This window comes from Letharia columbiana (assembly GCF_014066305.1).
Source record: "Letharia columbiana isolate WasteWater2 chromosome Unknown Sc0000027_s0, whole genome shotgun sequence".
NCBI lineage: Eukaryota > Fungi > Ascomycota > Lecanoromycetes > Lecanorales > Parmeliaceae > Letharia > Letharia columbiana.
In genome coordinates this window covers 185,075-212,181 of record NW_023501069.1, presented here as the reverse complement: position 1 = coordinate 212,181, position 27,107 = coordinate 185,075, and the positions used below count along the sequence as shown (strand labels likewise).

The 27,107-nt window shown below is 49.8% G+C and overlaps 9 protein-coding genes across 9 annotated transcripts; 3 read left to right on the top strand and 6 right to left on the bottom strand.

Annotated features, from left to right (window-relative positions):
• Window positions 1-1,777: 1,777 nt before the first annotated feature.
• On the bottom strand, window positions 1,778-2,942 carry HO173_007945 (uncharacterized protein; the record flags this gene model as incomplete). Its single annotated transcript, XM_037309845.1, has 4 exons — window positions 1,778-1,950; window positions 2,013-2,051; window positions 2,197-2,850; window positions 2,900-2,942. 4 exons carry the CDS (start codon window positions 2,940-2,942, stop codon window positions 1,778-1,780), a joined length of 909 nt encoding a protein of 302 aa, XP_037163142.1.
• A 366-nt stretch (window positions 2,943-3,308) lies between these two features.
• On the bottom strand, window positions 3,309-4,077 carry HO173_007944 (uncharacterized protein; the record flags this gene model as incomplete). The annotated part of the gene is made up of 4 exons (XM_037309844.1): window positions 3,309-3,398; window positions 3,474-3,826; window positions 3,892-3,968; window positions 4,061-4,077. The coding sequence occupies 4 exons, from the start codon at window positions 4,075-4,077 to the stop codon at window positions 3,309-3,311; spliced, it is 537 nt and encodes a 178-aa protein (XP_037163141.1).
• A 2,912-nt stretch (window positions 4,078-6,989) lies between these two features.
• Window positions 6,990-8,682, bottom strand: HO173_007943 (uncharacterized protein; the record flags this gene model as incomplete). The annotated part of the gene is made up of 2 exons (XM_037309843.1): window positions 6,990-7,615; window positions 7,668-8,682. The coding sequence occupies 2 exons, from the start codon at window positions 8,680-8,682 to the stop codon at window positions 6,990-6,992; spliced, it is 1,641 nt and encodes a 546-aa protein (XP_037163140.1).
• Window positions 8,683-10,964: 2,282 nt separating this feature from the next.
• Window positions 10,965-12,238, bottom strand: HO173_007942 (uncharacterized protein; the record flags this gene model as incomplete). The annotated part of the gene is made up of 4 exons (XM_037309842.1): window positions 10,965-11,347; window positions 11,434-11,646; window positions 11,697-11,766; window positions 11,828-12,238. 4 exons carry the CDS (start codon window positions 12,236-12,238, stop codon window positions 10,965-10,967), a joined length of 1,077 nt encoding a protein of 358 aa, XP_037163139.1.
• Window positions 12,239-14,073: 1,835 nt separating this feature from the next.
• Window positions 14,074-15,351, top strand: HO173_007941 (uncharacterized protein; the record flags this gene model as incomplete). Its single annotated transcript, XM_037309841.1, has 4 exons — window positions 14,074-14,205; window positions 14,265-14,400; window positions 14,459-14,690; window positions 14,757-15,351. The coding sequence occupies 4 exons, from the start codon at window positions 14,074-14,076 to the stop codon at window positions 15,349-15,351; spliced, it is 1,095 nt and encodes a 364-aa protein (XP_037163138.1).
• A 642-nt stretch (window positions 15,352-15,993) lies between these two features.
• On the top strand, window positions 15,994-18,177 carry HO173_007940 (uncharacterized protein; the record flags this gene model as incomplete). The annotated part of the gene is made up of 3 exons (XM_037309840.1): window positions 15,994-16,407; window positions 16,470-16,870; window positions 16,926-18,177. 3 exons carry the CDS (start codon window positions 15,994-15,996, stop codon window positions 18,175-18,177), a joined length of 2,067 nt encoding a protein of 688 aa, XP_037163137.1.
• A 566-nt stretch (window positions 18,178-18,743) lies between these two features.
• On the bottom strand, window positions 18,744-19,854 carry HO173_007939 (uncharacterized protein; the record flags this gene model as incomplete). Its single annotated transcript, XM_037309839.1, has 2 exons — window positions 18,744-19,750; window positions 19,851-19,854. The coding sequence occupies 2 exons, from the start codon at window positions 19,852-19,854 to the stop codon at window positions 18,744-18,746; spliced, it is 1,011 nt and encodes a 336-aa protein (XP_037163136.1).
• Window positions 19,855-21,517: 1,663 nt separating this feature from the next.
• On the top strand, window positions 21,518-23,382 carry HO173_007938 (uncharacterized protein; the record flags this gene model as incomplete). The annotated part of the gene is made up of 3 exons (XM_037309838.1): window positions 21,518-21,941; window positions 22,077-23,072; window positions 23,222-23,382. 3 exons carry the CDS (start codon window positions 21,518-21,520, stop codon window positions 23,380-23,382), a joined length of 1,581 nt encoding a protein of 526 aa, XP_037163135.1.
• A 766-nt stretch (window positions 23,383-24,148) lies between these two features.
• Window positions 24,149-26,365, bottom strand: HO173_007937 (uncharacterized protein; the record flags this gene model as incomplete). The annotated part of the gene is made up of 2 exons (XM_037309837.1): window positions 24,149-26,111; window positions 26,190-26,365. The coding sequence occupies 2 exons, from the start codon at window positions 26,363-26,365 to the stop codon at window positions 24,149-24,151; spliced, it is 2,139 nt and encodes a 712-aa protein (XP_037163134.1).
• Between the last annotated feature and the right edge of the window lie 742 nt (window positions 26,366-27,107).

The following is a 27,107-nucleotide window of genomic DNA, read 5'->3' as shown; positions in this document are numbered from 1 at the left end:
TTTGACGTCAACAAAAAACCCCACCAGCCCACCAAACAAAGTTAAACCAGCTGAGCCTGCGCCTCGGATTGAGGGGTTCCTCGGCCATGGCCCATGGCATGGCAAGAAGGCATGATTGATTGATGGCGATCGATCGAGACTCTTCTCCGTGTCGTGTATCAAAACCGGTTTTCAGGCGTCAAAATCAGTTTCACATCGTTTGGAAACTCTCGAGACAAAGGTTAATTTAAATAAGCTGCCTCCTGCATACCTATCATACGCAAGCCATACCTCAGCCTTCTTCCCTCCCTCTGCACTCTGCTCTGCCAGACATAGTGCACCGTGCTTAGAGTACCTTACCTGCGCTTAGGAAAGGCAGAGGGTAGGTGATAGAACCAACCAAAAATGAAAAGGTGGCATTCGTATACAAGACAGATTATCGAAGAGCTGGACCAGTAGTACATTCGTATTAGACAGTCCACTGCACACACATGTCCACCTGTGGGGCTGTACAGGCTCTCGGATCTTACCTCAAGCCACGGCTCCGTGGCTTGGAATATTCTTTCTACCAGGTTCACTTCCAACCCCAACAGAGCATCGGGTGCGACTTTACTTTCTCGACTTCTTTCACCCATCTCAATTTGACCGGTCTTTTCTACCCTACAACAGTAGCGTTCGGAATGAGGAACACATCTCCTAGCGCATGGGATACCGAGCGATGAGTACATGTTCATGGTCCTGCTCGTCTACTCTGTCATTGCGTTGCCAGGTGTGAGCGTTGTTCGTTTTGTGAGTGCTTTCCTCGACCGACTTGATCCGGGTGGAATGTCAAACTCTGTTATAATGTCCCAGTTTAGTGGCTGTCCAGGAAAATCCAGAAAGCATCGTCCACAAGTACTCAGTGTGCCTAGGCCGCAAAATCTGGTCAAGTTCGGAACAAGCTTCCCTTCGAGTGACTGTCTGAGGTCATAGGGAAAGGTTTCCCATTGAGAGCCAGCGCTCAGTGGTCCCTACATTGGCTTCTATGATTCCTTGCACTGTTGATAGTTTTTTGTGCAGCCTTGTACCTGACCCATGGTGTCTACCGTTTCAGCTCTGGCGACTTGCTCTTCACCTTACCAAGCATAGCGCTGCTCTATCTACCCTCGGGTCCGACCTAGAAAATAGGAAACACCGCAACACCATTGTACCAGCGCCAATAGGAATCGAACCTATTACGAATTAAATACCTCTAACATGACCTTACAACCGTTTCGTTTCTATCAATTCTGTGAGTATTGTCCTCGCTGGTACTGCTATAGCTGTTGGGGAAGTCCTGGCGAATGCGATGGATCTAAGGGTCATGTTCTTCTTGCATGAGCCGATGTTGATCTGCTTGGCATGATGAGCTTCGTATGCAGTCCCAAGGTGGCGCTGACCATATCTTTGAGGCAGTGAAGGATCTACAAAACAAGAGAACATAGGCTAAACGCCTCCGCAAGTGTTGTTTGAGGTTCAACGCAAGCCACAGCTTGGCAGATACAAGCTTGAAGATGCTCCCTGGTCCAAGAACCAGTCTCTGCATATGAAGGGTTGGACATGTGGTGGTGGGCCCGTGTTCTGGCAGCTTCGAAGACCTGAGTAGCACTCGTATGAGCGGATATTCCAGGATTTATCTCCGCGACCTTAAGAGTGTGAAGCTCGAGTAGCTTGTCACATGGCACAAACCTCGGGGTAACAAACCCCTCACTTCATGAATCAACAGACATTCAAATTCCGGATTAGCAGACATTCGATTGTCATATGCTTAGGCTCTAACTCATACTACCAATCTGATCTTCAACTTGTCCTCTTTGATAATCTCATCCTTCTTTGCCATAAGTTCAGGCATATCCCAAGTGCAGTTGATGTACCTCCCAGCTAGCCAGTCGCGCTTCTCTTGTGTCAAGTAGACGATAGTATCGGCAGGAAGCTCGGTGGTCTCGGTGAAAACTTCGTAGCATCAGCACAGGTCTCATCTCATACCAAAGGATGCTCTATGGCAGATGACATACTATGCTTTAGGGAATCTGGTACGCCACCAGGACCCAAGACTAGATGATATCGAAGTCAGCATTACTCTTTTAGAGGGAATCTGAATCGCGAGACGTGTCTTAGGAGCAGAACCTCTTGGGATATGTCTGACGACTCATAAAACAGCATAAATCGGGAAGGATTGCCTCGGAAATTATAACGTACTGTCCGTGCCTGGTATATTTCCAGGATGAATACAAAATGCCAGAACACCATTCTCACCATATTCGGAAACGATGAATTCTGTAAAACGAATGAGGGCGAGTTTTGATGCTTGGTAGGAACTCAATCCTTGTCCAGTGAGAAAAGCTCCAACGCTGCTGACATTAACGATCTGCTTGTCACCCCCTTTGAGCATCAAGGGTAGAAAAGCGCGGGTCACCAGGTAGGGCCCTCGCACGTTCACGTCCCAGGTCTTCCACCAATCTTCTGGATCGCTATCGACGATTGGGCTTGGAGTGCCAACTATGCCAGCATTGTGAACGAGAACATCGAGGCGCCCGAACTGATTCTCAATATTCGCTGCTGCGCGCTCGATACTCTTTTGATCCGTTACGTCGAGCTTTATTTGCAGTACTTTTGGAGGGCTCTTCTTTGCTCCCGCAGCAGCGTCCTTGATCTCTTTCTCAAGTAATGCCTGTTCGGAGCGGGCACCTATGGCAATGCAGGAAGCGCCCGCTTTGGCGAAGGAGAGGGTAATGGATCTGCCAATTCCTTTAGAGGCACCGCAAATGAAGACGTTTTTGCCACGGAGGTTGGCTTTGCTACTGTCGATTGCCTCATAAGTATCGCTGTGCAGGGTCTTGGTGTAGTCGTCTCCTGTGATCAAGGTCAGTCCTAAGTAAGTGTGACGGCAGTAATGTCCTACCAGGTCCAGCCAACGGGTTATGAACACCCTTTGGTGGAGGCATTTTGCCGGTTCATGCACATGTAATCGCTGAGGATTAACAATGAGCGAGAGGTGTCTCTTCTTCTATGGCCCGTCAAGATCCGTGCGCTCGTACGGATCATACTCGTATTCACTAGGATTTGCAATCTACTATGGTCTCAATCATGCAAGAAAATGAGGGTTCATTTCGTTGTCTCGATGTCCGAACTTGCAATGTCCTATTTGATGCTGTTTGTACATGACGGCCTCTTGCTGCATGCGAAATATCATACATTCCTAAAATGAATCCAACCGAAATAATAATACAGGCGAGATGCTGAGCGGAAACCAGGCCAGTGTGATTGCCTTACGCACCGCGTGTTTGTCGTCCAGCTTTGCAGTGCAGAACTCAAGCCTTCTTGGCAGGTGCCTTCGCTGGCGCTTTTGGTGCTGCAGGGGCTTTGGCAGGAGGTGCCTGGGGTTTCGCGGGCGCCTTGTTCTGCGCAGGTTTAGCTTGAGAAACCTTGAGGGATTCGGCTTTGGGCTGTGGGGCCTTTGGCTGGGGAGCTTTTGCCTGCTGTGTCTTATTCACGCCGTTTTTGGACGCTCCCAGCTTAGGCGGCGGGGGTCTCTTCGCCCTCGCCGTCTTCTTTCGTTCCAACTCGGCCTTCTGTGCTTGCAGCAACTGCTTCCTCTTCCATTGCAGCTCCTTCATTTGCTTCTCACTGATCTGCCATACCACGGGGTCTCGAAGGATCTTTGCTCTGCGGGCTTGAGCTGCCTGGGGTGTTGGTGCTGCTTGGATGTATTGGATTTGTGGCTGAGTGAACTGTTGCTGTGGGATGGGAGCCTGCGAAACGAACTTTTGTGCTTCGGCGGTGTCGGCGAATTGCTCGAGAGCTTTCTGTTTGTCGGCGAGTGAGAGGACTGAGCAAAGTTGATCGATGAGCCAATCGTATACATGTGTGCTCAGGAGCTCAGAATTATCTTACCTGCGCTGTTCAAGGTAGATGCCAAACCCTGTAACGTGGCCTTGTTAGGCTCCACGCCCAGAGTAAGCGAGAAGAGCCTTGATTGTTTTCAGGGTCAGCATATCGTGTTGAAACTGAGAGTTGGTTGTTCAAGATGGAGAGGCAGGAGCGGAGTCAAGAGTCGGCTCACTTGTTGGCGATATCCATGGTGGTGCTGAGGCCTGAGTAATGTTGAGAGTAATATTGCTATTGAGTGAGGGTGGTAGGGTAGAAAGTAGAGCGATGTGTTTTGCAGTAGTTGTGCCTGACGTCAAAAAGACAAGATCAAGGAAATTGTAGTCGCGTGAGCGGCGGCAAGGAAGTAAGGGTCCAACGCCAAGCCAAAATCAAGAGGCTATTGGCGACGACTCGTAGGGCTGAGAAATGTCAGGGAGTCTGGGAAAATGGAGTGCGTAGAACGGTCTTGCTATCTCAATAACGAGACAACGATGACATTGACGGTTATCAGGTGAAACAAGTCGACTGGTGAAGTATCAAATCTGAACATGAGCAGATGAAAACCGTAACTTGATTTCTTGGTCCTGGTTTTTCTCTTCCGTTTGTTTGGTTGGGATTCCTTTCTGGTGCTGGGACCGTTGAGCGCAACAACAAAGCTAACCTCTACATATGATTGCTGAAGCAGAACACACATGGAATCATATCTGCAGCCCGAAAACGATCTCAGGATTTCACACTGAGGCTCAATTCTCGAATGACAAGTGGACAAGGACAAGAACAGTCGAGCTAATCAGAAACGAGACTTCACTTAGAGCGCCAGTCCAGTCCAGTCCAGTCCAGTCCAGTCCAGTCCAGTCCCAGTCCAGTCCAGTCCCAGTCCAGTCCAGTCCAGTCGAACGGACTCGATCGGCTTTGGCACATCAGTGATGATCAGTCCAACCAAAACTCTGGTCGTGGAGCCCCTCGAGCCTTTTTGCCTTTGTCATTTTTTTGTACTCCCCCTCCCTTTGCTGATCCCTTTAATGCAGCATTTTACTGCCTCGACTGCACGTCCTTCTGCTCGGATTTCCTTCCTGTGCGCTCTTTTTGGCCTATTGTTCTATTATTCTATTATTCTCCCACTTTTGTTGCTGGATGGTCCACTATAATGAAGATGCCCAGGAACCATAATGCCCGTCGTTCTTGAGAAAATCCGAGTCAGGCTATTATAAGGACAAAAAAAAAAAAAAATACTACTTTCGAAAGACTCCATCTTCAATATCCGGTGAAAAGGCCAACCGAGGTCCGCTGTTCGCTCTGACTGATTCTATTGGCTGTCTACACCTCGGAACAATTTAGGCAGGCAAACAATTACATGCGTGCAGGCTGAGCTATTCCCTTTATAGTTATCTAACATCACAAATCATGTATGCTGTCCATATAGGTTATGTAGTATGATACTTACCTTTTTCTTTGTCCTATAGCTCTTGTGCATTGCGAATTTTTAGTCACTTCTCGCTCTCAAGCGTCCTCGCTCCAAGACTGTAACGCTTTGGGTTTGAGGATCTCTCTGCGTCGAGTCCGTGGCTCCACGGTTTCCTCAGACACAGTTTCCGAGCGGCCTCTTCCTCGAACATGTAACTATCCCCTCGCAATGCCATCTCTTTCCGCAACGGTACACAAGAATCCGAGACATTGCAGAAGCATTGGAGGGTCGGGATCCTTTCCTACGACAAACACAGTCACGTGCGGCCTCCATCTCGCATTTGGTTAGTGGGAACCTAAGCAGTACTCGTGTTTCTGTATTGCCGCTTGGAGAATGATTTGGTGCACAGCCACTGCTGTCCTCCATGCAACATGTCATGTCCTCGTGGTCCGTTGCATATGCGGATCGGATGCCTACTGCAGTTCGGCAGACAGCATACGCTTGCATGGCTGACGAACCTCGTGGATCATGGCATTGAAGGCTGCCATGTGCACTCAAGCGCTGAGTTTCGATCGGCAACGACCTAAGTTTGCGGGGTCGGGTACGGTGCATTGCATCGTGGAGATGTATCGTCGACTTCTGCATCAGTCTACAATCTCACAGTCCTTCAGACGTCTGACTCAGGGCCCATCCGCATAACGGGTGTTTACATGTTGATGACGCATGAAAGATGCGCCGAAGTTTTATTCGACCCCTCAGGAGGCATAATGTCATGCTCATTGGACAGACTGACACGCTGACATCAACTCATATAACACATGAGCCTGTTTGTTTTCGACGCGATCTTGACCCTTCTGCTGATCGGTCACCCAGCAAAGACTCACAGTCGCGTTTGCCCTTCGAGTCTCCCAGAATCAGATGCTCATGGCATGTGAGCATTGACCACTCTGCTCAACGTGTCGCCTCAAATCTGGACGGCGCTTGCTTTCTGGCATGGACGTCAGCAAAGGCTACGATGTCTCACCTATTGTAGCGCAAAGCTTTAAGCGCCCTCTATTTCACCAAATAATCTTGGTCCTGCTCTGCCTGGCATTGCTCACGTCTACGGTAGTCTTGAAAAGAATCCCAGTCTCGGTCTCTGCTGGTAAGCTTCTGCACTCAGCTTTTGAACATGACCAGACACGGACCCTTCCTATTCGGCTTCTCCTTAATGTCAACCTGACCCTGGGACTAACGACTTAGGTCTTCTTGGAATGCCTCGATGGCCTTGCCGGACAACAGAGTCTACCGTCTCTAAATACTGTCAACAAGACGGAACGGTTGGCCGGTCAAATCGGGCTTCATCACGATAACGTTCGGTCTGCTATCTACATGTTGTGTGCGTGGGAGGGTTGCAACCCGCTAGCATCATCATTGTGTAAAGTCCTCGTGACTGGTATAATATTACAAGAGCGGCCAGTTATGACTGTCACGGTCACAAGGGTGACTTCAGGAAGATCACCATTTAGCAGAATCACGAATCCCTCTAGGCCTCATTATATCAACGACTCGGCTCACGTCTGATTTGGTACACGAATTTCACTGACGCTCATAAAGTGGTGGCCAGATGTTTGTCAAACTTTCGACTTATTTATAGAAAAGAATCAGAGTACCGTAACTCACCACAGAAGGAAGACCTCACTACAAGAGTGTCATCAATATACTAGTACAGCGGATCTCAAACAAGGACGGCGGCCTTCTCCTCTTCCTCCAACACACTAACTTTGCAGCTAATCCCATCTCTTGGTCTCAAAACCAACCGCCACATCTTCCACAGCTCAGGATTGTCCACAGTGATATCACGCTCAAAGCTGTACATACTCAGAAGACAGATGACGAGACACTTCATCTCCGTCTCCGCAAATTTACGACCAATGCAACCTCTCGGACCTTGCAGGAACGTCATGAATGCGTTGGACGTGTGGTCAGCAGGAAGATGATCCCACCGATCGGGGTCAAAGGTATTAGCGTTGTCACCCCAGAAAGAAGGCAGGCGATGTATAGCGTTGGCGTGGATGTATACCGTTGTGCCAGCGGGAATATCGAAGCCACCAAGCTGGTCCTCGACGATGGATTGGCGCACTGTCATGGGGATAGGCGGAATGTACCGCAGGGATTCGCGGCATACGTTGTCCAAGTAATGGAGATTGTCAGCGTCAAGCTTTGAAAGGCGCTCGACGTCACTGCGGGTCGTTGGATCGAAGAGGAAGGGGTAGTGTTGCTTGATCTCTGCTCTGACACGCTGCTGAATTTCGGGATGCGTTGAGAGCAGATGAATGGTCCAAGCAACACCGGTTGCCGTTGCTAGATGATGACTTTAGCAGCTGCACATATCTTGGAAGCGAGCCTATCTTACTATCGTGGCCGGCGCCAAGGAAAGTCATCACCTGGTCGCGCATGGTATCGAAGGATAGAGAAGCCTCGCCCGCGGCTTCCATCTTCATGTTATCCTTGACGATGAGTGCAATGATGTCTTTATCTTTGGCATGCGTCTTTTGGTGCTTCTGGCGTATAATGTCGTTCGCCTTACTGATGATGATGTTGCGGCTTTGAAGTACATCACGGTTCATCTTCGCGGGCAGATACTTCGTCTGCGGAATGAAGGCGGCGAGCCCGTGGAACAGACGGGAACTTATGTCGAAAGCAAAGACAAGGCGGTAGGCTTCACGGATCGGGGTTTCGGGGTGCTCGAGGGAGTCGAGGTCAGTGCCGAAGCCAGCTTCTCCGATGATGTCCAGAGTGGTCCTGTTGAGCCATTCTAGGATTTCAATTTTTTTGGTGCGCGTCTTTTCGACGAGCATGTCTCGCTCCCAGAGCTTAGACAAGAGCAGGGATTTTCGCCAGAAGATAGGTGTCAAAGCCTTGATGGATTGAGTTGAGAAGCCTGGAGATAGGGCTTTGCGCTGTTGCTTGTGTGGATTACCCTCGGCGAGTAAGACACCCTCCCCCAAGATTCGGACCATCCATTGCTTGGCTCTATCAGGCTTCGGAAAGTTGTATGGGTTCTTGATGCACATGTGGTTCAGAGCATCGTCGTCGGCGATGGAGAGCCGCTCCGCACCAAAAGGAAAGAAATAGCGAATGATTGGGCCGTGCTTGAGATGCCATTCTCTTTGCGGCACGCCGATTTCAGATTTGATGATGGTGAAGAATTGGCCCCAGAGTGGAAATCCGGGAACAGTTGGAACCTTGCGAAGAGGAGAGACGTGGAAAGGGTAGATATATGTCCAGTATACCAGATAGACCAGAATGCTGACACTAAAAATGCCAGCAAAAACAGGCCCAGCTGGATACTCAGCGAATATCTGAGCCACTACGGCTGCTCCAACTGATAGTAGCAGCAGCGGCAACATCTCCAATTTGATTGCCATGTTGGTGGATGTGATGCTATAGAGGAGGAGTGCTAGGTGAGAGATGGCAGTGGAAAGACAGGACGGCAGAATTTTGCTTCAAATCTTGCAATGTACGGGACAAGCTGAAGGGGGACACGCCTTGCTCGCAGCTCTCCCTGCACAAACGCCACTGATTGCGAAGAAGCAGATGGAAGAGCTAGAGATCCAGAGATTCATGCCTGGATCACGAAGAAATCGCCGAGAGAGCAGAAGAAGCAAGACAGGGTCATCGCCCACATGGTAGCAAGGCACAGAGCCGAGGCAGAGGCGGCATGAAATGCAGCGTGTTTTACATGAATCCTTGCGGTGGACCGTTTTAGGCGCGTGGCAGTCGATCCTCCACAATCAAGGCTCCTTCAGGCAATCACTGCGTAATGATACAGGAGCATATGAAGGCGGACACGGAGGACGACTTCCCCTTCGAGCGAGGACATGAAGGATTGGGAGCGCATCAGCTACTTGGCAGGCCGGCAGTCGCGCTGTAGATTGAGAGCAAGTTTCGATGTGGCCGAAGCCAGCCACCATATGCGGGGTGAATAGTTGAGACATGAGATGGTTGGGGTGATGTGAGGTGTCTAATCATTATCAGAATAGAGTTTCGTTCCTTTTCTTTATTTTTTTTTATTTCTATTTTTCTTCCTTTGGCACATTTTTTTTTTCATTGAGAGAGTTAGCGCCGCGATGCAAAACGACTTTACTGCGCGAGATGATAGAGAAACGTGCTCAGAAGGTTCTAAGAAGGTATCGGCAAGGTGCTAAGAAATAGAGTTGGCGCTATAAGCTGCATAACATCAAACCGCTAGACCCGAATGAAGGGTGGAGGCGTCAGGGTCTACGAACTACCTTGTTGAAGGTCAACAGGCGTCTTTTTAGATCTCCCTTGGACCCTTGAAAGAAGAAAAGTAAATTTTTTGACTTTTGCAAATGACTTGCCTTGATCGAAATCATCGAAATCATCAACATCATCAAAGTCAACAAACCCACTCCGTTAGACAAAGGCAAAAGGCAACCACAAAGCCAAAGCCAAAGCCAAAGCCACATTTCCATCAGAGGAAATGCTTTGGGTGTAGGTACTGCTTTCGTCACGGTCAATCCCTAGCGAGTTCCGCGTCAAAATCAAAGCGTCGAGACCCATGTGCATTGAATGCCTCGGTGGAAGGAATGCCTCGACCGCTTACACAAGACCCTTGGTCTCGTGCTCCTTTGCAGCCTGCCTCAGGAGGAAGAAAGCGGCATTTGCGTGCACATGGTGATCAGACCAACGTGGGGTAAGAGGAGCAATGAGCAATGAGCATGAGGGTGTGCCACACTCCCATTAGCCTGTGCCATAAGCGGGCCGCCAAAAACCCGCCAACACACCCCCATTCGGATGGATAAGCGAGACACGGCCACTCCGTAGTCCCGTATTCCGTACTTGTGCTGGCCAGCCCTTTTCATGTCGAAAATGAACCGGAGACATTCTGTGGGGTCGGAAGGGCCGGGTAGTCCCAACGTCCTTGCATATGTGGCGTCAACGAGTCACAGCGAAAGGGGGAAAAGAAGCTGACCCTCCCCTGCCCTTGGCGCACGCGCTCGGATCGTTCATGTCAGCTGCTGCCAAAGACTGCGGCATGCCTACCTTTTCCTTTGTATCCTTGCTGTAAGTAGTTTTTTCACGAGCTGGTATCGCAAAAAAAGAAAGCAGATTCGGCTAGGAAGAATGAGATGGACTGTGTGCTGGAGAGAATGATGGGGAGTTAAGATAAAGTTGAATTTGATGACATGTCTAGTTCTCTACCGGTGTCACGGCTATAGAAACAGCCATCGACGGGGCCACGGGCCGAAAAGATATACCTACCTTAAGGTAAAGCCATGAGGAGAGAGTGGTGGGATGCCCCAGAGGGAACCCAGCCACAAGCGAATCCTTAGCTTATCCCTTAGCTTATCCCTTAGCTCATCCCTTAGCTCGACCTTTAGCCTTAGCCAATAAAATATACCTTACTTTAGTTTCTTCTCATCACTCTACCCTAGGCGTAGCCTACCCATCCACATATCAACCTCACCTTGATTGGATATAATCAACCTCATCTCTTTCTTTATCTCACATGTCAATTTATACTATTCTTTCTTTCTACATTGCAACCCACACTTCCTACGCGCCCCTCCCTAAAAAAAGGATCAGAAGTCAATCCTATTCTAAGGAAACCCCCCACCCCCCGCCATATGCACGCCGCCAGACGGTGAAACTTCGTCTCATAAGCGACCCCAATCATTGCCAATCACTACTTCCCTCCTCCCATTAGGTGGAGATCCTGCGTCGTTGAGACGATGCTCGTTCCTGCGGCTTTCATCAATCCCTCGGCGCAGTGCAGTGCATCAACCGCCGTTTCCGAAGTTTCCATCATCGTCGGCATCTTCTTCCTCTCCAGCTCGTGCACGGCGTCCGAAGGGATGCTCGTACTCATCGCTAATGTCGATCGTTTATCTTTCGTGCTAGCCTTCTTGTATGTAGCAGCGTAGAAAGAGATGAAGAGAACAAGGTAGGAGCTCAAGGTCGCGCAACCAGTGAAGGCGGCGAACTCCTCACCTCCGCACGTCCCCACATGGGGGAGTGAGGGAATGTACTTGTTAATATAGTAATTGTACGTGGCGTAGTACACGAAGCCTGGTTCCAGCATCAGCGTCGGTGAAGGACGGGAGGGAGGGGGAAGGCCAGAGTTAGAGGAGAACAGCTGGGAGAGGGGGGCATACCAAGGTCGATGACAAACTGTGCGATTTGGAGTCGGGTGATCCATTCTTTCCACCAGATACGAATGCCTCGCGCAGCTTGAAAGTAGTACCAGTACATGACCACATGTACGGTCAAATTCAACGTGATAGGTACCCATGAAACCGGGGTACGCCCGATAAGCTGGGTGTAACAAAGGAACGCTGTCGCTCCATGATGATAGCAGTGGAGGAAAGCTGTCAACGTCAGCTCTCGTCCAAGTAATGACATGGCACATGGAACGCACTCAGTGGCTTCTTCTTCAAGACGAGGAAGACCGTGTCCAAAAGCTCAAGATATTTGGTCAAGTAGTTGAGCTATCAAGTGTCAGTCCTCGCCAGCTTGAAACACCGTTGCAAAGATCGCTGTTGGACCCACGTAGTACAAAGTGACCAGTGGCCCTGTCCAGCCACCATCTCCACAGATGGCGAAGAATACACCGTGCTTCCAGATGGTAGGCCCGAGTTGCTCCACGAAAAGTACCAGCAAGGCGCCAGAAATGACCGTCAAGTAGAAATTGTGGATGAGGAATAGATCGTTAAGTTTGAAAGCAGGACGGGATCTCATCAACTCTCGACCCCCAAGAACGATGGTATAATAGGAGACTAGCATCATGGCAGTCGATTTGAGGGTCAACATGGGCGTTGCCCCTGGAGTGATGTCGAGTTGATCGGCGGGGTATCCCATGCCAGCCGTCCATACTCTGTCAAAAATTCGCCATGGCGAAAGATCGCTCATTTGCACGGCTTTGGCATCGAAGGGGCTCTGGGGTCCGCGACTGTAAGACATGATGGTTTGAACGGCAGTATACAGCTGTCTTCCAAGGCTGGCGTGGAATTGGTGAGTCAAAGATGATGTCTTGGACAGAATGGAAAACAGGCAGTTCTTAAGGGAGGGAAGTCGGAATGCTGGGGTTCTGCACGAACGTTGGTAGCGCGTTGCTAAAATGGTAGAGGGAGAGGAACATGTGAGCTATCAAAGACTTCTGTGCCGATATTGGAATCACGATGCATATGGCTTGCTTCGATAGAGACGATCGGGGCACGCTCCTGTGGATCGCTCCCACAGGACCGCGGTGGGCGCAGCAGCCTTTGCTCGCGTCTCTCGAAGCAGAGACTCGATCACGCAGATCATTCGGGCGTGGGGCACTTCACTCATTCCAGCCCACAAGGTCCTTGGGAATCAAATTCCAGGACAGTCCACCGAAAATTTGATCTCCATCCAAATCAGGAGACACATCCGACGTCCAACGAGACCGATTGATCGACCCAGGCGTCTGAAGGCTCTGATGCAATACTGAATAGACTTGCTAGCCTGAGAATGAGGAGCGAGGGCCGTCATGGGAATCACTAGTATCATCCTAATTGACAGGCCTAACAGAAGAAGCCAGTGACGTGTTGGCGTGTTACAACGAGTGGTCAGCATGGCAGCACATCGCTACGACGAGTATCAAGGATCAGACTTGGTAGCGAGAGGGAGGAGACTTAGTAACGTCCTGCATGAGATAAATGCAGGCAATGAAGGGATCTATATCCGTGACCAGGGTTCCGTTCGCTATGTGGGCCAGATGATTGGCTCTCCTGTTTTACGCACAGCCTGGTACAAGTACCTCTGGGAAAAGGTCTACCTACCACCGAAATCCTTGACTGTTCAAACGCTTCCTGTCTTCGGACCATATTTCAGAGTCCTCTTGATGAGCAAAGTCTGTCAAGCACGTCGGAGCATGAGCGACACACCAAAGCACATTTGGAAGATTTTCCGCTTGCGTGGTGTCCTCGAGCTTCGCCTCCAGCGGTGTTGCAGGAGGCGTCGGGTTTCGGTCACAGCATTCATGTCAAGATCGTTGGGATCATGCGGGTGTGCGGCTCCGCTAAGGTGTTTTTTCACAAGCTGAGCTTATCTTGTGCCTGTCTCAAAGTCATCCCAGATAGTACTAGCCTGGACATGGGTGGTAAATGGATTACCGCCAGATCGACGCATGAAGAGAATGCCACGGCCAGTTCAGGCGCCTTTCCCATTGGCAGCACATTTGTCCCGCATTGCATTGCGTTGGCGCCAATGCAGCTTATTGATATGGAGTACCGGTTTAATGGTACCACAGTTCTGGAATCATACCGACACTTGTCTTACGCGGCTTGCTTTCTCCTGGTCGCAAATCCTCTGCATCGTTGCCCTTGCCTTGGATGAAAAAGCCACCGACGACAAATAAATCAATAGTAGTAATAGTGGCAGCGGTCGGAACAGCCGGTCTCGCTTGCCTCGTCCAATAATTGAAGCCTCGGTACTGCCGCAATGGACCTTGATTCTCTGACCTCGTCGATCTGCCTGACTTCTACCAATCCTTTATCCCCGAAAAGGGAGATCTGTGTTCGGCTGTACGATTTCACGGTCGACCGGCGTTCATGACTCTCCAAAAACGGCCCTCTCTATGTTGATAAAATACCAATCTTAGTGTAGAATACATGGTCTGAACGATACTGACCATTGATGTGGATTGAGGGTGTGGAATGCCTGCTCCAAACCACAAATGACCGTCTCCCACCAAAGCGCACCCAACTGAAAACCTTCATCCAACAAACCTTCAACAGGGATTCCGCTGAAGCTGTATATCGCACCAAACAGCAATGCCGCTCTCACTGGAGACTCTTCCTGGAAAAGAGGTACTTTCAGACACCTTGGTCTCTTCTTCAATTTGGAAGCTTCTTTGTATTTTTCTTATCCTCGTGAACATCAAAACCTTACCGCTGGTCTGGCATGTGAGCGCTTGTTCTTTGATTTCCCTCTTTGCTGCTCCCGCCTAACACGTCGACTCTAGGTTCGGTTGCTCAATGCTTTTCGCTTCGTACTTCGATCCGAGCGATCTAGGACGGCTATTAAGCCCGCGCAACTCTTTCAACCTCTCATCACTGAATCGCACGGCGCCCTTATGGAGCTTGACTACAATATCCACAGTAAGTGTGTGATCTTGCGGTGCGTTCCGGATCCAAGCTCTGACCACTTGACATGCAGAGTCAAACAGCACGTACTTTCAGGATGTCGATATTGCCCGAACCCATCTCATTTGTACTTTGTTCTCGGCTGGAATCGAGCAGGCGAGAAGAAGTAAAGGACAAGGCATATTAGGTGGTGGTAACAAAACGTTCGGAGCGGCGCTGGGCGCTGTCTGCTGTTCGTTCAGAAAGGAGATCAATCCATTCGAAAGGTACGAGATGTGGACACGTGTGCTCTCCTGGGATCGCAAGTGAGTGTGCTTTTCAGAATGAAGCCTTCCCTGTTGGTCAAGAATGTTGACTCGGAAATCTGTCAGGTGGATATACATGGTCACCCATTTCGTGCGCAAAGACGCGATCAAGCCTAAATCGTTTTCGATGTACCCCAGACAGAAGAATAAGAACGCTGGCACGAGGAATGTGGACAAGAAAGAGGACGCAATTATTGCCTCGGCGCTAAGCAAGATTGTATTTAAGAAGGGCCGCCTCACGATTCCTCCCGAGGTGATGCTACAAGCCTCGGGCCTGCTGCCACCTCGGCCAGCGGACCTCGCACTTCTACAGACAGAAATATATCCTGTCCCAACCAAGCGAGCTATGGCTCAACGAGTCTTTGACGTGGGATTTCGCTTTTTCGAGAATTTTGATCTAGTGTGGGAAGCGACGCGGAATATGCTTATGCCGGAGCCAGAAGAAGCTCGGTATCAGTGGAGAGATGGATCGCCAGACGATATAGCAACAAAGAAGAATGACCAATGGACGTGGGATATGGTAGAGCGAGAGAGACAGCGCGGTTTGGAGATGGCTAGTAAACTTGGTGCACTGGAGGGGTTAGCAGGAGAGTTTACGGCAGAGGCGGATGCTTTGGGCAAGCACAGCGATCTCTGGTGGTTCCTGGGACTAACATATTAGGAATTCGAAGGAGAATGGAGAGACGGATTTGAAAGACATCGATCGGCAGCAGTGACTCTGTCTGTTGTTGAGGCTGTAATATAGCAGGGACCTTGTGAGCTGGGTCAGGAGTTCAGGACTCTAGGAAGATGCGTCGTAGGAATTACTCTAATTAAAATACACGTAGATATTAAACTAAGGTAGCGTGGTATCGTTATTTACGAAGCTTGTTCTCTCCAAATCACTAGTGTCAGGGTTTTCAGTATCAGCGTATTAGGGTTCTTTGAAATCTTTGATGTGCAAGGACCGGCTTGTTGAACTGCCACTCTACCTTAGTGATCGTCAATGTAAGCTGCTCTCATATCCACTTAAACCTGTTACCCGTACTGCATTGCTTGTAAGCCTGATAGCTGTAACATGTCCACCGTGTCCACAATGTTCATTTTACCATTCTCTGCCAATCTCTCAACTTCTCCTACTATTACTACTACTACTGCTACTACTATTACTACTCTCACTCTTCTCTCCTTGTCTATAAGCCTAGGGTTTCAAGCTCACAATCTTCTCCATTTGTTCTTTGACCTTCCTCGATCTCCCACGCCAATTCCCTGCAATTGGGACTTGGGGCCCAGGCCACATTTGCTCTCGGAGTGACGGGGCACCATGATGAAGTCCGACGATATCTCAACGAGTGAAATCACTCTCACATCCGGGATCGACGGGGTCTCAGACTATCAGCAGTATCTGGAGAAGACCAGTCGAAGGAATAGCCGAGGAGATCCTTCTCTTGCCCAATCTTCACCCACCGGAAACGGCGAGATCCAGAGACACAACTCCTTGGTGGGTACACCCACTCCTACGCTCGATAAAGAGGTTCAGCTCGCAGTTCCCGGTATTCCAATGCTTGAGGGGAGAAGACCTGCCCATGCACGCAAGGAGCGGAAATTGCGCCCACACAGAGTCGACGCTGCCGAGGATCCCCACGAATATCCTGGACCTCTTGCCCTCTCCTTCCTCACAGTTGGCATATGTCTGTCTGTTTTCCTTGTCTCGCTCGACAGGACGATTGTCGCTACGGTAAGAGCATATCTAGGGAATCTAGGTACCAGATCGTCTAAACTAATTCCCTTTCCTTCAAGGCCATACCGCGCATCACCGACGATTTCCACTCCTCTGACGATGTTGGCTGGTACGGCAGCGCGTACCTGGTCACAGCTGGCGCTCTCCAGCCTATCTATGGGCGTATATTCATCATGTTCAACATAAAGTGGTCTTTTCTTTGTGCCTTGGGCATCTTCGAGCTTGGAAGTCTCATCTGTGGAGTTGCACCCGATTCTGTCACACTCATCGTTGGTAGAGCCATTGCTGGATGGGGGAGTGCCGGCATCTTAACAGGGTCATTTGTTGTGGTTGCGCATGCTGTACCGCTGCAGAGAAGACCGTTGTTCTCGGCGGCTGTTGGGGTAATGTTTGGACTGGGAGCTATAGTTGGTCCCTTGTTAGGTGGTGCGTTCACTGATTTTGTCACATGGCGTTGGTGGTGAGTCAAGATTACCGTCCGAGAAGTGCTGATCAATATGTGATAATTTGAATAGTTTTTACATCAACCTTCCTGTTTGTGGTGCCACTGTGGTCTCCATGATCCTTCTTTTTGGGCCACACAAGGATGTCCAACAGAGCGACAAGCCGTTGCTGGAGAAGATACTCGCCCTTGACCTCATCGGCAATTTTCTTCTGATCGTGGCAGCCGTTATGCTGTTCCTGGCCTTACAATTCAATGAGCAATATTGGGCTTGGGGTAGTCCCCGAATTATCGGTCTGTTGGTTGGCTCTGGGGTTACCGCAATCATCTTTGTCCTTTGGCAATGGCGACAGGATGACAGGGCGCTTCTTCCACCGAGCATCGTTCTCCAACGTAGCGTGGCGGCCAGCTGCTTGGGCGCCTTCTTTATCTACGGGACCTTCCTCATCCATGCTTATTATCTTCCCATCTGGTTTCAAGCCGTCAAAAACGATACTGCGATCATGTCTGGAGTCTCTGTGATAGCGTACGTGATAAGCAACGCACTCTTTTCAGTCATCGCTGGTATCTCCGTCAGCAAAGTTGGCTACTTTGCTCCTCCGGCCATCATCGGCGCGGCCATCGGAACTGTGGGATGTGGTTTGCTCTCCACACTTCAAGTAGATAGTGGCCCAGGGCAATGGGTGGGCTACCAAGTCGTTACGTCAGCTGGACTCGGCATGGCTGTCCAACAGGGTGTCATTGCCGTCCAAACCGTCCTCACTTTGGAACAAATCCCAATTGGCATCGCTGCTATTATTAGCATGCAGAGTTTAGGCGGAGCTATTTTCGTCTCGGTGGGAAACAATATACTGCAGAATATCTTGGACGAAGCGTCCGCAGCGAATAACCTGCCAGGCATAGATGTCAAAGCCGTCATTGCCGCTGGAGCAACACAATTCCGCTCCATCGTGCCTGCAGAATCTCTGCCTGCTTTGCTGATCGCCTACAATTTCGCTCTTCAAAGAGTCTTTATCGCTGCGATCCCTCTTTCCGGTCTCGCCTTCATTGTCGCACTGGGGCTTGAATGGAGGAGCGTCAGGGTCAAGAAACCTACGCTCGAGGCTGCCGTGGGACCGGCGACCGAGTACAGCGTCAATGGAGAAAACCTAGAAGCTTTGCAGTCACGACGGCGAAGTGCGGAGAGCACCACGACAACGAAGAGTCGAGAAAAGACTAGTTTCGAGACAGCGAGAACATCGCTGCAGTGCGAGTTGCCTGACCTGCCTGAGGCGGCGCATCCTAGGCAGAGTAAGATTTCTATTCCGGGTTCGTGGTGCGATTAAGGCTTATTCTATTCGGTTCCTGTTTTTTCTTGCGCCCTAGAATTATTCCACGACAATCAAGGCCGTTCGTTGGTTGTGAAAATACTTAGAAATAGTATGTAGCCTATTGATCAAGGAATCGCAACTAGAACTCGTCGAGTCGTCCCGTTTCATTTCATGGAGGTCGGTCGCGAAGTCCTGGACAGCACTAGTAGCAGCCCTAACCCTACTACGGCTACGTTTGGTGAACTTTAAGGACACGTATCAAGCCTGATATTAATGGGCACCAGACTGAGCTCACTTAAGTGCATTGTCCAGGCAACCCTTCAAGCCGGGCGTTATCTGAGGTCTTGGCATATGGGCCCGGTGTACAGGACTTTACGTGCATACATCAAATTGGGGCCTCTCGAACCTACAAGTCCATAAACCACCTCACAACATATATATTTCGAGCTCTTAATCCTATGGAAACACGGGCTCAGCTCCAGCGATTACCTTTCTGGTACAAGCTTCGTAATCTGTCTCGAACCTTCAAGAGACTTTTCTTTACAATGCCATTCACCCCAAAGCAAAATCTCTAATTACGCTCACATGATCCCACTATTAACCTCCACCGGTTGCTCAGTAATGATCAACGGTCCTGCCTTGACGGAATCGATCGTTGGTGCACCAGGCTTGTCTGAAATGACTGCAAGAAACAAGCCCCTAGCTTCGAATTCAGGGGGTATAATTGACGCGTTGGTCTTTGTGTCAAATGGCTCCGTAATACTAAGCAGCCCATGGAAATAGACGGCGTAGTAAGTCTTGCCGGCTTCGAAAGATGGCTGATTGGTTGGATCAGAAAAGGCAAACGTGAGCGGAGACCCGGGCAGCAGCGTCGTCGATTTCTCTTTATAGCTCAACGATGGTAGCTTTTGGCTTGGGACCGGGTAATCTGGGTTGCCCGCTGGGCAAGAGCCTGGCACGATGAACACTTTGGTTGTGTCGAGGATTTCATTGGCGTAAGGGAAGACTGTGTCGGCGGGGCCAGCGAAGGGAGACTGCTGCCAGATGTCGATGAGGCCCCAGGCTTCGTGTCGTGATTCTGTCTCGGCAATAGCGACCAAGGCTGCCTTGGACGAGTTTAGCTGTGCTTGGAGAATGAGGCCTGTCAGGAAGGACATGCTCGAAATCTCAACGACGGTGTGGGCAGCAAGATAGGCGACAGGGCTGGTGATTCCATATTGATATTTGCAGGGTGCGGGCTTAGTGGAGGCATTGGAGATTTGCTCCTCAAAGATACGGGCATGGCCCGCTTCATTGTCGCGAATTTCGATAATTCTCTGATAGGTATGTGGCGGGTAGCCGGCTTCTTCGAAAACGGATTGATTGAAGGTCTCTACACCGAATTGATAAAAGGAATAGATGGCCCATTCTGCACCGAGGAGATTCTGAAAGAGAAGGTCATCGACCCCTGCAGTACCATTGCTTGTGGGGAAGACTGGCTGCGAGTAATTGCCAGGAAAGGGACGTGAGGTGCTATTGTTACTGGTGTAATATGATGATTTGGCGGGGATTGGACCAAAAGTGGGATCGTCCAGGATTTGGCTAGAACCTGAGGTAGAGGGGGGATGGTAAGGCCATTGGCGCAGGTGCGGCGTGCAACTCGACGGCAAGCATCAAGACGGCGGCGAGAAGGCTGGCGGAAGCTGAACGCATTTCGACGACAATGTATGCTGATGATTGTTTGCAAAATTAAGATGAAGTGTCAAGGATTGTTTAAGAGAAGTGGAAAAGGTTGGCAGTATTCAGCAGTTATACTCAATCCTATGGTCTCCTGGCCAAGAATACGTACCGAAAATCATTGTTACCAGGGAAGCCAGGATGAAAACATACCAGGGTAGTATCTTTCGAGAGCGTCATATAAAAGAGCGTCAGAATTATGTGCATGATCTCGGGCCGGGATGCTATCGATGATGACGTCCCCTATCGGGGCTGTAGTCTCCAATCGGGATGAAAAGCGGCGTGGAAAGAGATGTGCACGGTCGGGACCATGGTCTTGGAAGGAACAGGGTAGAGTTACTAGAGTATCCGTCGTACACGAGGGCGAGGTGGGGGTCCTCCGAGCGGCCAAAAGGGGGGCGCGCGAAGGGCGGTGTCACGAAGTGGGAGTATTAGTTGCGTCTGAGGTAAGGCAGGGAAGGGGCGGGGGCGAAGGGCAAGCATGCATGTACACTGTACATACATACACCGACGGGGTGGATCGACTGAGAAGGGAATCATGGCGGTCAGCTAACCTGTGTTGTCTTGCGCTCCCAACAAATTTCTTCAGCTAAAGTAGGTACATGTAATTATCTTGTTTGCGTGCAGTGAGGTAGTTTGATTAGTGAAGAGACCAAAGATGAAAATGGGTTGGCGCGCAATTCTCCCATGCACTCACTCGTACTCTTGCAGTTGGTTAAGGTAAGGTAATTACCGGAAATGAGATGGGCTTGCATTAGCGATGGCCTGTAAGCTGTAAGCTTGGGGTACAGAAGCAAGATGACGACGGCAAATGAATGATGATTGATGAATGATGAATGATTCATAATCATATCATTTCACACGTACAATAAATAACAAATCACATGCCCTAGAGGTAACCTAAGTACCTAAGTACCGATACTTTAAGTATAAGCCAAGAAATAATGGAATGCAGGGAATATTAATTAATATTGTAATGGCTAATGGAGCTAAGGTAATTGATTACAGCCGAGCTGCCGATGCCGAGTTGTATGCTAGTTCCTGCAAGGCATCGGTCTGCCACGAACCTGCATCTGACTCCCAAGGGCGGCACGCCAGTTTGCGCGGTGGGAAAGGTTAAATCCAAACTTGTGCATTCTCTTCGTTTTGCCCACCCTTTTACCCCGCGGCTAACTCCAAGAGTCCGAAGCACGAAACTTGATCGCGCTAGGAAAATGTCACCGAGAGTCTAGAAACAATGACCAACACTGGGAAGATGTGCATTGTGCATTGTGCATTGTGCAATGCGACGCTGTTCAGATGAGCGCACAACTAGTCAGATGGAACATGAATACCACTCGTCAAGACTGCCGATCCTTGTGGGAAGAGTGCCAGGAAAGTGCTGGCTCCCGCTTGGGATATTCCTTGCTCAATGGAAAGGGTCTAGTGGATTGCGAGCTCCAAAATTAAAAAATGCTGGTTGATCCATCTGCTCCTTTGGGGAAGACTGCATGCTGATATGCACCCGCATCGAGCGTGGCCAGGCCTCCTCTGAGAGATGTTCCTGAGCCTGGAGACACGCATCTCGCGTGGCTATCGTGTCCATTTGGAGCAGTCAGTCCCAACAATATCCTTCCTTGCTACCACTGTGAATTCCAATATGCCTGTCTTCTCGCTTTTGACTTCCCTTCTGGGTGTCGTTGCTCTCATTCTTTACAAACTTCTCTCCTCCATACGTGAGAAAAGACGACAACATGCGGAAAGTGTACGTCGGGGTTGTGGGCCTTGTCCCATGCTTCCGAAGAAAGACATACTCGGCATCACGAGATTTCGAGAGAGTATTCGAGCAACTCGCGCTGAGCGTGGCCCCAAATACATCGTCGAGTCACTGGACGCAAAGGGAAAGCATGTCCACACAGCCCAGGTCCGTGTTTTGGATTATGACTTAAATGTGACCCGCGACCCAGAAAATGCCAAGGCCTGCTTCTCCTCGCAATCCCATGATTTCGATATTGGCCTTCACAGGACTCAAAGCTGGAAACCGCTGCTCGGTACAGGCATCTTCACATCGCAGGGCGAGGCTTGTACGTCTATTGCCTAGTGATTCTCCAATTGCAGGTCATGTTATTTCAGCACCAGCCGCTTTCCACTGAAAAATCTGCCTCATAATTCAAGTTTCTGTTTTGCATATAGTAGTGCTGACGACGAAATGTGCGTAGGGAAACACTCTCGAGCTCTGGTGCGGCCACAGTTCTCCAAGGAGCAGACATCCGATTTGGATCTCGCGGGGAGGCATACGCAAGAACTTCTGGACAAAGTCGTGCCCGGAGTCGACGGTTGGACGGATAGTATTGACCTTCAGCCTCTCTTCTACAACTTCGCACTCGACACCGTCACAGAGTTTCTTTATGGATACTCCGTACACGCCCAAAACCACGATGCCCATGCGACACTCCCCACTGTCTCTGGAATGGACGAACCCAATCTTCTAGAACTTGGTGCAAATTTTGATCAAGGGAAGCGCTGGATCGAGGAAAGAGGGGCCTTCTACAAATGGTATTGGCTCATGTTTAGCAAGGACTTCGATCACCGTTGTCGCGAAATCCACAAGTTGGTCGACTGGTTTGTGCAAACACGCCTGCAAGGCGGAGAAAAAGGAAGAGATTCCGAAGTGGAGGACGGTAAAAAGAGATTTATCCTTCTCAATGAACTGGCCAAAGAGACACAAAACCCCCTTGAACTCCGCAATGAAAGCCTCTCTCTGCTCTTTGCGGGTCGTGACACTGCTGGCGCATTGCTCGGCTGGGTCTTCTACTTCCTTGCCCGCCACGAGCGCGTCTTTAGAAAACTTCGCTCGATCGTCCTCGATACTTTTGGTTCTTCAATTACCGGCGAGATCAACTTTGCTCAACTCAAAGCGTGTCAGTACATGCTCCACATGATCAATGAGTGCTTCCGCGTCGCTGCAGTGATTCCTCTCAATGAGCGAGTCGCTGTGCGCGATACAACTTTGCCGCGAGGAGGGGGCCCTGATGGCTCTCAACCTATCTTCATTCCCAAAGGCAGACAAATCCTCATTGCCACATATGCTATGCAGCATCGTGCTGACATCTGGGGTGAAGATGTGGAAGAATTCAAGCCTGAAAGGTGGGAGCGTAGGAAGGTGGGGTGGGAATTCATTCCATTTGGTGCAGGCCCGCGGAGTTGTCTCGGCCGTGAGTTCATTTCTCCTAACCCCAAGCACCGAAATAGTTGAATTGCGTGTCTCCTAGAGACTCGTAAATCTCTATCCCTTTCATGCAACAATTTCTTTGCAGTTTATGTTGACCTCGCTCAATGGCTGACGTCTAACGGGCGGTCATAGAACAATTCTCATTGACTGAGACGAGTTATGTTGTGGTGAGATTCTTGCAGAGGTTTGATCGCATCGAGAACATGGAGGAACCCGGGCCAATTCGTTTGCATCACGCTATCGAGAACAGGAGCGGGTCTGGTGTGCAAGTCAGACTCCATGCTGCGAATTAATAAGCCGGCTCCAGAAGATGAGCTTGGAGGAGCAATTGGGGTTGGCGAGTTGGCAACATGAACAGTGTCTGTAATAGTAGATTACTCTACCTAGCTATTATTGTCTTTCCAAGCTTAACAGACGTTGACCTCATCGAGACTGCACTTTGACCTCACCAACCTGACAGTGTAATTGACCTTCCGAAAACGAGATAATAGGCCCATACATCGTACATTGCAATTTAGGCAGCCGAGTTTCAAAACACGAACGTGGACCGTGGAGCATACATCGTCTCTAACGGCTACGCATACCTAATCCTAGGACTGTAGGCCTGACACTGGCTAAAGGGAAATTCGTGGGACACCTTATACGCTGATAGTGCTAGTGTGTACCTCATTGAAAGTCGTACTTTCGGGCTAAGTGTTTAGATAAAACAACGTTGGAACAATATGTCCAGCACCTGGTATGAAACGAAAGGGTGATGGTGGATGTGCATGAAGCCGCAATCTGTCCGAGAACCATCATGTCCGACGTCCTCCAGACTCTGCCGTCGAGGTTTTCGGGTTGGACCAGGGACAAGGCACGATGCCTTGCCAAAATGGTATACATCTTGCAAAACATTTATGCTACACCGTCTAGTTGTGAGACTGCCACAGATCCGCCATTGATCCGATTCATTCGATGCTTGGCGATTCCTACGGTAGAGTCTCTCGGAAGTTGGGCGCTGGTTTCGCTGAATAGCCTCGAAGTTGCTTTAGCCTCGATCGTGATGTTCGTCCTCATCTTTCAACATGTCGCAGCTGCTGCTTGCAATCGACGTATCTTTCGTTTGGGTTCCTGCTTTCCTTGTCTGAGTTCCAACTTCTTGTGAGCACGGCGAATTGCAGCACTTTCCACGTTCTTTCCTTCCGATGCGGCAGATTCTGGACCTGCCGCAGATCCTAATTCGGATTTTTGAGGTGCAGACGATGCTTGCTGCTTCACGTCCGAGGATTTGGATGCAGAGCCTGCCGAAGAACTCGTCGTTGGAGGCTTTTGCTCAATCCTTTGAGGCGCAAGGTCCTCATTGGGCTTGATGTCTGTCCTTTTTGGCGTTGCCTTTGTCGGCTGCCTCGCCTTTGCCGTACCAGGCGTTGCTTTAGATACAGGATTAGCCTTCAGTCTTTTGACGGGGATCTTATTCCGTGGCTGCAGCTTCTTGTTTGGAGCGTCGTTGGCCGAGAAATTTTGAAGAGCAGGACCTTTCGCTTGAGTCTTCTGAGGAACGGCCAAAGCTGTTGTAGTGGTGTCAGTATTTGACTTGGAGTTTTCCGTCGTAATCAATTCTACGCTGGCCGCTTGGTCAAGACCTTTGGCAGGAAAATCCTCCAACGGGACTCCATTTAGTGTGACAGGTTTAGGAGCGGATGCCGTTTTCGGTGACGCTTTAGTCTTAACACCAGGCTTCTTCGCCTTTGCCGCCTTTGTACCAGCTGTTTTACCAATGCCTTGAGTGGGAAAGTCTTTCTGAGGAACTCCATTCAAAGTTACCACGCCGTGAGCCAAGGCTGCATTCCTGAGCTTACTGCCCTTGCCGTTGTCCTGATCTTGCAATGCTTTTGCTGCTGCGGCTTTCAATTGCCTCTGATCAGGGATTTTGATCTGACCCTTTTGATAGGCATCTATCTGCTTAATCACAGTCTTTTGATCGATGGACTTTATCTTGTTCAAGATCTCTGTAGGAAGAGCACCATAGAACATGTACAAGACAAGAGCAAATAAGCCAATCGGTGCGAAAACCTGCAGAAACTCGTACCAATACTTTGGCTTGATCTCCGCTTCGATGTGACCAGCACCACGAATGGTCTCCCCTTTTGAGTTCTTACTGGTACCTTGGTCGGCTGGGAATCGTCCGGTGCGAAGGTAGTCTTCGATGAACTTGTCCTTCTCAATCCAGCGACTTCTGAGCCATAGCTCGAATGTCTTGGGGTCGTCGAGGGGTATGGACGAAACTCGGAAGCGACGCCAGTACATATTGACCGAATTTGGGGGGCGGCCGCCGAAATACGAGGCTCCCACAGTGAAGATGTCTTGAGCGAATTCTCCTCGAGGTACCCCCTCATAGGCGATCGTGCAATCGTAGACGTAGTCCACAGTCTTCCTGAGCTCTTGTAGTATGAATTGTAGTCCAGTACTCCGCGGCAATAGCATGTGCCGCATGTCGTCTATACCATTCTTCACTGCCCATTTCTTGCTAGCTTCTCTGGTGCTATCAGCCAGGTTGGTGCCTTCCGGGAACATCATTAGCCACATTGGATCTTTGGGATTGTTGAACTTCTGCAGATGAGCAGCCATGCGAGGCTTATCCTGCTCCCACTTTCGCTTGAGGAAGATGAATTGGGCGAACTGCATTCCCCAGCCAATAACAGGTATGCGTTTTAGGGACTCTTTGAGGACAACGTAGATTCGACCGTGCATGCCGGCTGCATAGCCAATCCACCACAGATATAACCAGTCGGTATATATCTGATGATTTGCAATGAGAATCATTCGTTGCGGAAAATCGCACAACAGAGACCCATCTACACTCTGTAATAATTGTCCCCGCATGGTACTGTCCCCACTCACCCTCACCACTGTAGGCGCCCACCACTGGGTCATCGTCATTGTCAAAAGGCCCCACGACTGTTTTGTAAATGCTATCCACGCATTATACCAATCTTCATTGACGAGATACAAGGGAGCGCCAAGGAATTGTGATGCGTTAATTCTACAGGATGATCAGCGAACCGTAATGCGGGAAGAATCAAGATTAGTTGAGCAAAGAGGATTCTAGCAGGAGACTCACGCCATGCACCCCGAGACGAAATACCCAGCGAGAGTTAATGCTCTGGAAGCCTGCGATTGCTTGAGCTCGCCATTAGGGGGTTGTGGCGGCTTGGACGACTTGGTCGATATACCATAACCGAAATCTTGCTTAATGTTGATACCAGCGAAAGATCTGAAGTCGTTTGGGGCGCTCATCGTTCCTGTTTATTTACTTGAGTGAAAAGGTGGAGGAAAATAGGCAAGATCTCAATGACCAAGGTTGTGCAAGTTGGGTTTGATTTTAACTTAGTCGCGTGCCGGATTTAAGACGTCATTGACGCTATTTCCACGAGGCCTACCTTACGCGTTACGGCGAACGAAGGCTAACAGTAAGTGTCAGCCTTCGTCCGCCGTACGCGTGCCAAAGTCTCCTGTCAAGTGTGCACATGAGTTTCATCAGAGGCTTCAAAAAGCTCGCAATTCCAAGACTCCTGAGGAAGCTCAGTCTATTCGAGGCTACATTTCGAAATGTTCAAGAGTCTTCAATTTATGACTACAATCTCACATTCGTGATCTCATTGTCCCTTACAGAACAAGAGTGCTGCTGTTGACCCATGAAACTTACCTCGAACAAGACTCGCCAGGGGGCACCCTGTGTGGCTTCGTTGGCTTGAGGTTACACTTCCCCAACGTTCGAGATTCTGGAGGGAATTGGTCTCAAAGTCTCATCTCTGCACAAGGGAAGACTTTTGAGTATTTGATGTATTTCGGACTCGCTGTGCCCCCAGTCGAGCAACCTCAGAACCAGCAATTTACGTTGCTTTGTGGTGACAAGTGACTGGCTTGGGCCCATGAAGATTGCATGATAAATGAGACATTAACCCTGGTCTCTTCTGATAGAAGAGAAACCAATCCAGGACGATGGTGAAGGACATTTAGTTCGCTGTTTTTGTTCAAC